General features: G+C 41.6%; 1 protein-coding gene across 7 annotated transcripts in view; it reads right to left on the reverse strand.

Annotated features, from left to right (window-relative positions):
- MCOLN2 (mucolipin TRP cation channel 2) overlaps positions 1–13,303 on the reverse strand; it is a 57,728-nt gene that overhangs the window by 20,581 nt on the left and 23,844 nt on the right. For all 7 annotated transcript variants that reach the window (XM_040470813.1, XM_040470807.1, XM_040470809.1 and 4 more), the window contains exons 3-7: positions 11,961–12,134; positions 10,014–10,167; positions 5,178–5,253; positions 4,975–5,071; positions 2,702–2,801 (exon numbers count right to left, since the gene is read on the reverse strand). In XM_040470813.1, coding sequence (XP_040326747.1) covers positions 2,702–2,801; positions 4,975–5,071; positions 5,178–5,253; positions 10,014–10,167; positions 11,961–12,134 — 601 coding nt within the window. The remainder of the gene's footprint in view (positions 1–2,701; positions 2,802–4,974; positions 5,072–5,177; positions 5,254–10,013; positions 10,168–11,960; positions 12,135–13,303) is intronic.

Below are 13,303 nucleotides of genomic sequence, written 5' to 3' on the forward strand. Positions count from 1 at the left end.
CTATCTATCTATCTATCTATCTATCTATCTATCTATCTGGGCCATGGAATAAGATGGAGGAAATAGGTACAGTTCTTGGGAATATGGGACTGAAAGCCTTATGAAACGCAAGGAGAGCATCTCATACCTTCCTTTCTGACATACAACTAGAACAAACTCTCTATGATTTCTTATACTGGGCCTTATTTATAAATAGGAAAATGGAGGCCCAGATCTAGAAGGATAAAGCATCCTTCCTAACACAGAAACCAGTATTATATTGTTTGTTTGTTCTTGTCATACTAACTTCAGACGCCTTTTTAAATTTTTTTATTTTTTTAAGTTTTCATTTTAAATCCAGTTGGTCAACATACAGTGTTCCATTAGTTTCAGGTACACAATATAGAACACTTCCATGCATCACCCTGTGCTTATCACAAGTGCGCTCTGTAATCCCCATCACCTATTCCACCTCCCTCTGCCAACCATCAGTGTGTTCTATATCGTTAAGAGTCTGTTTCTTGGTTTTGCTCTCTCTCATATTCTGTTTTAATTTCACCTATTGAGAAAACTAGTTGGCATGTTACAAAAAGTTATTTATGAACATCACAAGTGCTTTCTTACTCCAGTGAATCTGTTACCCCCACAGGAACATTCGTCAAACTTGGTTTATAGAACACTAATCCAGAGGGATGCCCTTGCCAACCTGGTTGGGGAAGTCCTACACCCCACCCAGTCCTCCCAGAGGTCCTAAGGAGTCAGTCTTGCACACACTGCCGCTCTCACCCAGGGCTTCCCCTATTTACCACACCCCCTTTCCCTGAAACACTTGGGAAATCACCCATCAGTGGGGAACCTTGCCCACTAATACCTACCTCCTCCAGCCCCTCATGCCTGACTTGCTAAGTTTATAAAATCCAGTTAAAGTGAAGATTGGTGGCAAACTTGGGGACAAGTATTCGAAGTCATAAAAGGCAACCTGAGGTTTCTATGTGAAAATGGACAACCCCTCGTTATTTTGCCCTGTGGTAACACAGGTAATGACAAGAGGAAGAGAAAAGCCTCAGAGTAAGTGAATGGACACGAAGGAGCCTCAGAACTTTCGGAAAATAACACCAAGATTCCACTAGATGTCACCCTTGCCTTTGTCCCACATCCCCCAAAGCCAGGGCAGACAGTTTCCAGAGACAAAGGTGGGGGGGGGGGGGGGGGGACACCTAGTTTCTCAGTTGGTTTCCAAACTTCAACTTTTTAAGGGTTTCATGTCACATCATTTTATTTTAGATTCATATTCTCCTAGTAACAGAATCTGGTTTCTTCAAAAGACACGGCTCTGGGAGAAACTCAGATGTCAGTATTCCTACTAAGGGGTCTGTGAGGTTAGTATTTCTCTTCACTGGCCACAGAAGGGAGCCAGAACTCTTCCCTTTTGAGTAATAGGCAAGGAAAACTCCCCGACATCTAGCAGCCCTGTGGGGAGGAAGGAAACACGTTTGACTGACTAACGCTTCAGTCATAATGACTGTTCCAAACCACATTTCATTCGTGACAAAAGTTAGCTTTTCTCACATAAAATAGCTGAACCTATACCGGACTAGGCATCTGATCTGCGTGTGTCTCTGTGGGAGGCAGCGTGTGTGCTGGGAAAGAGGAACCGCTTTCAAACAGACAGAAACTAAAACTGTCTACGCGGATCAAAACCTTGAGTCAGTTAATGGAAATACTGAAACCCAACCTTCAGAATCCTTAAGATGGATCGTAAAACTGAAAAAGCAACAGGCCCACAGACAAATCTAGATTAAAACAAAACTAAAAGAGTTAAAAACCATGGGCATTTCACATTTTATGTTGTCCTGACAATCCTGTCTGAGGCAAACACAGTTCAACGAAACTTGTTAAGTGAAAAAATACTGACAATCCATCAACACCATCCTGACCCCTCTGTGAGAAGTTCCACAGAGTCCACTTTACATTACGGACGAAGACGTGTTTTCTGAGTAACCACCGAGTAAACCCCCCAATGTTTGGACAGGCTGCTCTCTGAGCTCCGAGGGCCTTGATCCTTCCCTGCTGTCAAAGGTTCAGCTCCAAGTATAACCTCCCCAACCATCACTGGTAGATTTTCTCCCTCTGCCCCCAAAGTTAACCTTTGCTTTCTTTATCCCCATCCCTTTTCACCTCCACCACTTATTCCTCTTCGTGACACATCAGAGATTCTACAAGCCGGTCGATCTCACTCACTAAGGCGTTTTCTTCCTTTTTCCATAGTGCCCAGCAACCACTATGTGCCAACTCTTGTTTTCGGTGCTTTCCTTGACATATGAACCCACTGAATACTCAGCATCCTGGAAGGCAGACACTATCATCACCCTCATTTGATAGAGAAAGGTACTTAGAAATAGAGAGGTTAAGTGATTTGTCCAAGATCACAGGCATAACGAACAGAACCAAGACCCAAACCCAGGCAGTCTGGCCCCAGAAACAGTGATCCTAACGACCGGGAACCCCTTCTCTCTTAAGGTGTGTAATCAATCAACATCTACTGGAACCGAACAAAAAGGCAAGGCTTTAGGATATTCTGTATAGAGTTAAATGCTTGATAATTTTCGGGAGCTCTTTCTTCCTATAGCCATCCAAATAAAGCATTTAAACATCCTGAATCCCAAAATGAGTGTCAAAGATCATCCATAACTCACAACGGGCAAGCATGGGACATACTTACTAGATCCGGATATGTTCAAGTCTTTACATTCTTCAATTTTAGCATCACTGCCAAAATAGATTTTGATCTTGCCACTGTGAGCTTTATTGTCAAAGGTAATCTGGAGACACAAATGTATGGAAAGGTTACCGCCCAGCGGAAAGTATGGTATACTAGATAAACTCTGCTTCAAATATCACTGGCATCCGAACAGCATGCTGATTCAAAAATAATTCTGGGGTGCCTGGGTGGCTCAGTCAGTTGAGCGTCCAACTTCGGCCCAGGTCATGATCCTGTGCTTCGTGGGTTCGAGTCCTGCGTGGGGCTCTGTGCTGACCGGCTCAGAGTCTGGAGGCTGCTTCGGATGCTGTGTCTCCCTCTCTCTCTGCCCCTCCCCCATTCTGTCTGTCTCCCAAAAATAAACATTAAAAAAAATTTTTTTTAAATAAAAAAAAAATAGTACTGATGAAACTGTTCTCATCATGTGATTCCTTCACAAGTTTCTTTTTTTTTTTTTATTTTTTTTATGTTTACTTACTTTTAACATAGAGACAGAGCATGAGCAGGGGAGGGGCAGAGAGAAAAGGAAACACAGAGTCCAAAGCAGGCTCCAGGCTCTGAGCTGTCAGCACAGAGCCCGACACAGGGCTCGAACTCACAAGCCATGAGATCATGACCCGAGCCAAAGTCAGATGCTTAACCAACTGAGCCACCCAGGCGCCCCACAAGTTTCTATTATTAATGAAAGAATATGATCCAAAGGGTAAATACGTGGAATCTACTGAATCCATCGTACTGAGTCGTATTCAGGTTCAGAGAAATCTTGGAGCAAAACAACAACCATTAGTCCCAGGAACAAAAACAAGATTCACCAGTCTTTGACAAGAGAATACAATTATCTCATTTATGATACTGAATGGAATTTAAAAGCATTGGCTTCAACTTACTCCTTTGGGTATGAAATTCTAGGTCTTTGCTAGGGTTGGAAACTATTTTTCTGTTTGCTTCAAATGCTACGTATAATGCTTTCAGAGGTGACAGACTGCTCCCAAGCTCCAGGCTGAATTTAAGATTTCCAAATGCCCTCAATCTTCCACATTATGTTTCTGTCATTTGGTTTACAAGCGATACGTGCTGTGAGTATCTTAAGGCTTGAGAGAGGTACGTTGGGGGCTTTCCTATGGGAGAATGAGGCCCCGTGTGTGCCAGGCTTAGCAGAGGTGTGCTCACAGCTCATAGGGACTGAAATGGGGCCTGCAGGTTTAATTCTCCAGCCTCTGGTTTGGTCCGAGTGATATTCTTGGATTACACAGAATGTGGCTTATGTGTAGAGATGTGCAGGCACTTGGGGATTTAATTACAGATCACCTACACAGTCAGCCCTGTGAGCTCTTGGCCTGAGGATTTTGGGGGATTTTGTAATGTGTTTTGTAATGTGTAAGTCACCCCAGGGAGCTTAATCATGCTCTTCTCTGCCAGAGACATTCTTCCTCACCACATCTCAAGACTTATAATTACTTTTATCTCTTTGTTTATTTGTTTTCCGGTCTATCTCTTCCACTAGACTGTAAGCTTCCTGAGGGCCACTGCACCTCTTCAGCAGGGCAATGCCTGGTGCGTAGGAGGGACTCATTATGTATCTACTGATTGTTGTTGAATGGAGCACTCCTCTGAATTGCTATAAGGGTGTCACAAACAACTGTCAGCTCAGCATTCAGTTTTGTCCCACGATAAAGGGGGGAGGGAGGAAGGGAAGGAGGGAGGGAAGGAGGGAGAGAAAGCATGAAACCCATGAAACGGGGAGGCAAGTTATTCTCATAGATACGAACACATTCTCTTCTACTGCACATACCTTCTCCCAAAATAAAAGAAGCAACAACTAAGCCTTTGCAGACTGGCCCTCAGATCAAGGGGGCAGTTTCTGCCTTGAGGTTTGAAAACATTCGCTACAATAGTTGCAAAGACCTTCCTTTGAAAATAGGAAAAACATCCTAGACACTCAAAACACTTGTCATAAACTTTTTTTCTAATGTATTAGGGGAGTAAGAGGTCAAAGCCAATTTTGAAAATTCCTCTTTCCAGCCCAGAAATCTGGCTTTAAAAGGCTGGAAAGGGCTTGCTTCATTTTCCAAAATCATGGTCTCTGGACCAGCAATGCTAGAAAGTGTCGTTAAGCTGTTTTAAACACCACTGCATCTACACATGTATACAGGCTGGTGTGTTTTACACTTGGCATCTACAACAGGAATAGAGAAAAAATAATAAAAACCAGCTTCAGAAAGACAGACACTTGCCGTATTATGAAAGACGTAACAGTCCGGTAACTCTCGGGAATGAATCGTCTGTAGGTCAATGCCTTTGAGGTGAAAGGAAATTTCAACTTGTAAGAGCCTGAATAAAAAAAATATTACAAGATATAAATTATCATAGTCTTACTATCCTACTCTGCTCTCCCCATCCCTGTCTCCTGGGAAGTGAGACTTAAAAAGGTATTTACCGATAAAATTCCAGTCTGAAGAATGACGAGTTCTTCCACTCCTGAGGGTATGTGGAGAGGTCTAAGTGAACACAATCTAGGGCAAGGAAACAAGAAAGACTGTTTCAGGCAAGAATCGAATGCTAAAAGGAGTGGGGCAAAGTGTGCTGAGAAGCAGGGTACTTAAAGTATCTCTCCACAAAATCCGTATTTTTTGTAACAAGACCAGTAACTTTCCAGGAGAGAATCTGGAACTACCACTCTAACCACGTGATCAAAGTTAATGTCACCAGTAAGGGGATAAACAGACATCATGCTCCTCCTGAAATAACGTACTATTTGTGTGGTATTCCTGCCCTATATGCATAACCTCAATCAAGTCATAAAGAAACAGAAAAATCCAGTGAGGAATTTTCTACTCTTTTAAAATGTCAAGGTCATTTAAAAATAAAAGTTAAGGAATTTATTTTGCTCCAGATTAAAGGAGAGTAAAGTAATTTGACAACTAAATGCATTATGTGATGTTGGACCAGGAAAGTGGCAGGGGGTGCGTGGGACGGGCACATGGGGTGGGGGTGGGGGGCATGGGTGGGCAGTTTTCTTTTTCTATAAAGAATAGGACAATTGATGAAATGTGAATAACGTTTGTATATTTTAGTGCTGTATCCATGTTCCTTCATGCTTTTGAACGTGAAGTTGGTTATGTAGGAAAATGTTTGTGTTTTGGGGAAATGTACACTGGCCTATTACACAGGTAAAGAGACATCATGTCTGTACCTTACTCTTCTGCGTTTCAGGAGAAATATTTATACATTGGAAGAATGATAAAGCAAGTGTGGTAAAACAGCCTTCGGAAAACCTAGATGAAGGGATACAAGGAAATCTTTGTGCTATTTTGCAACTTTTCTGTTAAGTCTGATGCTTCCCAAAATAAAAGAGAGAAAAGAAACTTATGTTTTATTTAAGTAAAAACAAATTACGAGCTGTTAACTATAAAAGAATGATTCCAAGAACCTCATATAAAAATAGTCTCATCGTTGGGTAGCTCAACACCTTGGCAGGAAAAGCAAGTACGTCTAGAAACAGTGAGCGCCTTTCAAGGTCACAGAGCTCTGACACAGAATTGGTGGGAAGCCAGCCTGCCTGCCTCCTGCCCAGGCTGTTGCTGCCCCTTCCTGCTGCCTTTGAAATGGAAACGCCGGGCCTCCTGCAGTGCCTGGTACTCAGAAAGTGCTCTAGAATCTTGGTAGACTTGAGGGCTGATTCTTTAAGCATCTTCTCCCACTGGGCTTTGGAGCAGCAAAGACCTACCATCACTTGATCAGTATATGACCTTGGCTTAGCCACCTAGCGTGACTGAGCACCAATTTCCTCACTTGTAAAATGAAGGCCAGACTGATGATACTTAAGGTCCTTCTACTTTTACCATTCTTATTTGAAGATAAAGTGAAAGAAAACAAAACATTTAAACTAAATTGACTTGAGCCAAGTGGCTATACTCCAAAAAGAGAAGGAGCATGTTCAAAATCTCTATGCCAGATACTGTCCTAGGTCTTTTTCTCCTGTATTTCACTCAATCTAAGATATTTGTTTTTTTCACTTTTAAAATATTTCTAAAATGGAAGAGTCTTTTTTTATTAGTATTATTTTCAAGTTAGTTGACATACAGCATCATCTTGGTTTCAGGAATAGGACCCAGTGATTCATCTCTTACATATGACACCCAGTGCTCATCCCAACAAGCGCCCTCCTTAATGCCCATCACCCATTTAGCCCATCCCCCACCTCCTCCCTCCAGCAACCCTCCATTTGTTCTCTGTATTTAACAGTCTCTTCTCTTATGGTTTGTCTCCCTCTCTAAAACAGAGGAGTCTTAAAAAACATTGATGGCATCTTAGATTCAGAGAAATACAACAGCATTTGTTAATTTTATACTGCATGTAAAATTCACCTTATAAAAGTCTATTTGGTTATTCAAATTTTGTAATTGTAATTCTGGAGTTACACTTTTTCTAAATACACGTTCAGAGCTCTCAGAAGGCCGGCTGACCTGATGTCACAGTCATTGCTAATGAGACCACCAAACACCTGATAGTAACAAAACCTAAGAACTGAGGGTTTTTTCCCTACAGATGGCAAAAGCCCTAAGAAAAGCATCAAACCTCAAAGAAAACAAACTGGTATTAGAGTAGCAGCCTCATCGCTCAAAGAACCTCATTTACAGAGCAGAATACTGCAGTGAATGAAATAACAACCCTCTCAGAGATAAAAGGAAGGCAGATTATAGATGTTCTTTAAAAAACAAGGAAAATGATGAAATGGTCATGATGCCTCATGCTGAGAACATGTAGAAAGGACAGGATAAGAAACTCAAAATCTGTGTTACAGAAAATGAAGCACTATTGTATTAGAATGATAGCCATCTAGGGGCGCCTGCGTGGCGCAGTTGGTTGGGCACCGACTTCAGCTCAGGTCACGATCTCGCGGTCCGTGAGTTCGAGCCCTGCGTCAGGCTCTGGGCTGATGGCTCAGAGCCTGGAGCCTGCCTCCGATTCTGTGTCTCCCTCTCTCTCTGTCCCTCCCCCGTTCATGCTCTGTCTCTCTCTGTCTCAAAAATAAATAAAAACGTTAAAAAAAATTAAAAAAAATGTTTTTACAACATTTAGATGGCTATCATTCTAAAAATTTTTTTTAAACGTTTATTTATTTTTGAGACAGAGAGAGACAGAGCATGAACGGGGGAGGGGCAGAGAGAGAGGGAGACACAGAATCGGAGGCAGGCTCCAGGCTCTGAGCCATCAGCCCAGAGCCTGACGCAGGGCTCGAACTCACGGACCGTGAGATCGTGACCTGAGCCGAAGTCGGACGCTTAACCGACTGAGCCACCCAGGAGCCCCTGTAAAAACATTTTTAAAAGCAAGATTTACAACAGTCCCCCCAGTGACGCTAAACTATAAAGCTACAGGTCTAGAGGCAAGATATGTCCACAGCATGAATTAAGGGAAACCCTTAGCTTGAAATGCACATTCAATCATGCAACTAAATGTAGACCCACAGAGAAAGTGGGCATACAGGCTGAGCACACCAAAGGATGATTATCTTAATAATAAAGGTGATGCAAAACTCATGAATAGGTAATCTAGAACAGCTTCTACTAATTCACCTATACAAACTCACCAATTGCCTCGCCAATGGAGTCTAACTCAATTCCTACTTCTATCATGTGCAGGCTTCCTCCAGTGTGTCTGAGAAAAGAAAGTCTAAAATTTGGTATCAAGTATTTTAAGAATATTCTTTACATCTTTTGAATAGATATGTCAAAAGGTTCTCTTTGACAAGTTACATTTAATAAGTCAAAAATACAACTAACTTGCTAAAACAGTCTCTCTTAAAATAAAGTCAAATTAAAAACCAACTTCTCTCCATTTGGTTAAAACTACTTCATATTCTGATAGAAGGAAAATGAACAAGGATACTACTGCCCAGTGGTCAGGTAATAAATCCTGCTGTCTGGCACTGCCTGTCTTGCCTGGCCACTGAGACTGATGTTGGCCACATTTCTTTCATCAATTTTCCAAGAAAAATCAATTGAGGAAAATGGCATATGAATCACTGGAAAATAGTGGTAAGATGCATCTTAATTAAGTCACACATTTTTAAGAGGACAAGGGGCGTTTCAAGGCTGCTGGCCACAGAACCAGGCCACTGACACCTTGATGATCTCTGAAAGCCACCTGGGACCTTTGATAGTCCTGGCTTATCGTCTGTTTCCTTCAGAGTCAAGAGCATGGGACAAATTTACTCATGAAGAGTTTCTGAACAGGAAGCCTGTGGAAACAGACTCAGAACCTCTGTTTGGTTTGAAGTAGGCACCACACTCAGTGCAGAGCCCAACGCAGGGCTTGAATTCATGACCTTGAGATCAAGACCTGAGCTGAGATCAAGAGTCAGACGCTTAACCGACTAAGCCACCCAGGCATCCCTCAGAACCTCTGTTTTATAGAGGTGTTCTTCTATTATAGAGGTGTTCTTCTATTACCAAAGTGTCCTAAATTGGATTGTAGGAAGAAGTATGGTCAAATGAACCGTGCGATACTCTCTTTTTCATAAAACCATTTCACAATTAAAATGCTCCTAGGACCCCTACTCCAGAACTGTTCACTTCTTGAGGAGTCATGACTGATCAATCTTTGTAGCACATAACCCCAGTACATAAAACAGGAAGTGCCTTGGGCACAGTAAGTATACAGCAGAGATTTGTTAAATGAATGACAACCACCCCCCCTCCAGAGTCTTAAGTCAACCACTTTGCATTTACGTATGATGTGCTTTTAAATTCTTAACAGAATGGCACAAAATACTTCTACTTGATTAGATACTGACGTTTTGCCAAGCCATCTCCTAAAAGAGAAAATGAGTTGCTAACCACAATTCATCTTTGAAGAACATGAATGTTTTTAACATATAATAGCAAGAGTACCAAACATTTTAACATGCATTATTTCATTTATAAATATAGACTCTTATTTTTTTTTTCCAAAAGCCTAATTGCCTCCTCATGGAGGGAAAAACCTTAACAAACAGGAAACACCTGTGCATTTACCTCAACAACCCCCCCCCCACCCCGCAACAATCTTGAGTTGTACCAAGAAGTTCCATAAATGCTCCCCAGTCCTATGGCAGTAAACTTGCAGTTTCCTGAGCAGCGCCCTTTGCAGGCATGTGTTAAAGCCCCAACTATGTTAGTTAGCTTAGCGAAGCAAAGTTGATCCATTTGAGCTGTCAGCACATGAGGGGATGTTTGTTCTTACCACAGAAGATGATAAAGGCATATAAATGAAATTATCACCACATTACCTATTTCAATGTCGCTGTCAATATTCAGTGTCTCATTAGAAGGAAACATGGTCCCTTTCTTGTAATGCTGCTTACAGACTTTTAAGCCAATTCTATTGTCTTCGTTTTCTCCATAACCAAGAGTCCCCAGGGATATGTTCTTTAGCTGATGATACTATTAAAAACAGTCAAATAAAAATACTTATGAACTTTTAAGAGTTTCATCAGAAGTTACAACATATGGAATACACTTTTAGCTATTTTAAATTGTGTATATCAAAGTCCTCAATGGAACTCCCCCGTGTAAAATACCACAGGGTGATTTTCTCAGGTTGGGCAGGAAACACCCTGCCTCACAGAACTCAGAACTCAAGTAAACATATTGACAGAGGCTCCCCCCTCACTGAGAGCCAAAGTGAGGTGCCCTGACGTCACAGCAGACTACTGTCCCCTGGCTCCAACCCCCACCTTAGAAAACCACACTGGCCTCCAGGCGGTTCCTGGAGCTCACCAGGCACATTCTTGCCCGGGCCTTTGCTATTCCCTCTGCCTAGAACCCTGTGTTATCTGACTGCTGGTTCACTCCTTCAGATCTTGAGTCAAATATCACCGCTTCAGCCAGGCCTTTCCCTTACTACCCAGTGAAAGTTGCAAACATCCATCAGCAGCACACAGGCTCCACCAGGCACTGCCAGTCTCCTCCTCTGCTTTATTTCACAGCAGTTATCACTTTCTGACATACCACTCAGGACCCAAGCCATCCACACCCCACAGCTCACAGTAATGAACACAACTTACATTATCTTACATGAACTTACAGTAGCTCTCGTCAACAGGACGCTACCATCGGCCTATCTGCACTAACATGGCTTCATTAACATGTCTCTATCATTCCAGGAAACTTTTGTCCAGGAACATAACAGCTACAAATAACTCTATTGTTTATTTCAGGAACATCCAAAACAACTCATTTAGACCGATCATCAATTTGAAGATCTAATCTAATTAATTCCAAGACTCTTTGAAACCATACCCCTCTCCCCACAAACCCTCACCTTGTTGCGTCCACCAATCTGAAACCATTGCATCCCGTCTTTAGCCAATTCTAATAGAGCTCTCCCCTCACATTGAAAGACCCACCCTAAATCAGACTTCAAAATCTGTATTTGGACTTTGCCCTCTTCACCCAAGGCACTGATGAGTAGTCAAGGGAGTGTCTCCTGTATTTCCGTCAACAAGCTCAGTTTTACCAACATGTTTTCCAGGTGGTGTTTTCAGGCAGCTAGCATTCAGTGCTACCTATTTCACTTCATTTGTGTGGCTCTCTCCTCCAGAATTAAGTTCTATAAGAACAGGGCTTTTGTTCATTGTATTCATGATGTTTTCCCAGTGTCTAGAACAGTACTCATACATACTAAGCCCCCAAATATTTATTGAATGAGAAAAAGAAAAAATAAGATTAATGATCTCCCCTAAATGCTTTCCTCAAGGTCCATCAGTCTGGTTTCTCAATACCTGCTTAGATACAACTATATCATATCCTACTCTATATTCATAAGATTCAGCTAGGCTTACTAATGGTAAGACATCAAAACCGAGATCCTAGAATCTTACATTTGGTATCTCATTCATCAAATCTTCTGAGATTATAAATCTACTCTTGGCTATTTGAACTGGAGTAATCTCCCAAAAGTAGTGGGAATAAAGGGACAAATAAAAAACATACACCTTTAAGAAAAATGTTACGCAGGCAAAAGGCATTGTGTGGAAATGTAGCCGGAGAAATAGCAATGAACATTTTTTGACAGGCTGCAAAATTTAAATTAGAATATTTTAATATATGTGTGCGTGTGTGTGTGTATATATATATATATATATATATTTTTTTTTTTTTTTTTTTTGCTAAAACAACAAGGTCAAGTGTCAATATATTCTTAAAGCGTAAGTCATTCCCAACAAAACTCTTACCTGACTGAGAGCAAAAAAGATGCTTTCGTAGGCATCCTCTTGGGTATACACACTGCAACTATAGTCATCTTCATCTGTGCCAGAATATCCTTTCAGAAACAAGTGCTTAAAAGCAACAGTGTTCTCTTCTTTGAAAGCAACCACGAGCTGGTTACTTAGACCAAAACGAACCAGCTAGAAAAGGAAATCAAATAGGAAGATGTAATTTTTACCATTTACCAGGGCAGGCAAATGCATTCTTATTATCATTCCCCTCCCCCCCCCCAAACATCAGCAAGAAAAATCTCACTGCTTTGGTGTTTACTAACCCCGTTAGTGTCAAAATACAAGTCCCAAAGAAGAACAACCTCGTCAAACTATATCAGCAATTCAAAATAGTGTAAAATTAGAGGAAATTACCACTGGGATTGTTTTACCTCCCTGAGGTCAAACCCATTCCCTGTCACCAAGCACCCACCTTCTGGGGATAAAACTCCCACTTATTCTCCCTTATGCTGTATCCCAGCCTGAGTGTGGGCACCAAGGGCTCTCTCTCTTTATCAGGAGGGAATGTATTCTCCCTGCCTTTCTTGGAGTCCAATAAGTGGGGACAATTAGCAGGCAGTAAATGTTTACCAAAAAAACCCAGGAAATTACACACTCAGCTCCACACATCAACAACCTCTCCTTCCCTCTCATGCTCGCATGCACGTGCACACACATGCAATGGCAGAAGTCAAGTCAAACCTTCCTAAGTCCTGTCCCCCACATCCTTCCCCATCTACTCACTTCATCTTCTCATCTGCTTTGAAGACAATACAAGTCCAAAAATTTTGCCCCAAGTCTTCATCCCACCAAATACCCAAAACGACTTGGGACTTGGTTTCTTCAGCAATTCGACTAGATGACTGTGGCCCTTCTGTTATTTGCTGTCACCCCATGGTGGGATATGACAGACTGCGTGGCTCTGAACAAGACATCAACTCATGAATCTTTCAGGTGAAACAAACGTTAATCTGCATCTGCCAACGTACACGTTGTTTTTTAGTGATTTTTATTTTTTAGCTTTTAAATTTTGCCTGACTTTTTGGAAAGGCTGAATAATTAAAAATAACAGCTACCATTTTTCAGCAATTATTATAGTCCAGGCACTTTACTAACTGCATTACAAGTACTATCTCAGTTGCTAACACAAGATAAGGTGGTCATCCTCACTTTACAAATGTGGAAACTGAGACTGAGCCACATTAAATTGCCCTAAGGCACCTAACTAGAATGAAAGCCAGGTCTAACTCCAAAGTCACTTGACTACACTACGCAATTTCCCTCCATTGAAGAATTTGTCTTTGGGACTCTTCTTATGG

The sequence above is a fragment of the Herpailurus yagouaroundi genome, unplaced genomic scaffold, assembly GCF_014898765.1.
Source record: "Herpailurus yagouaroundi ecotype Mexico unplaced genomic scaffold, PumYag 77, whole genome shotgun sequence".
Lineage (NCBI taxonomy): Eukaryota > Metazoa > Chordata > Mammalia > Carnivora > Felidae > Herpailurus > Herpailurus yagouaroundi.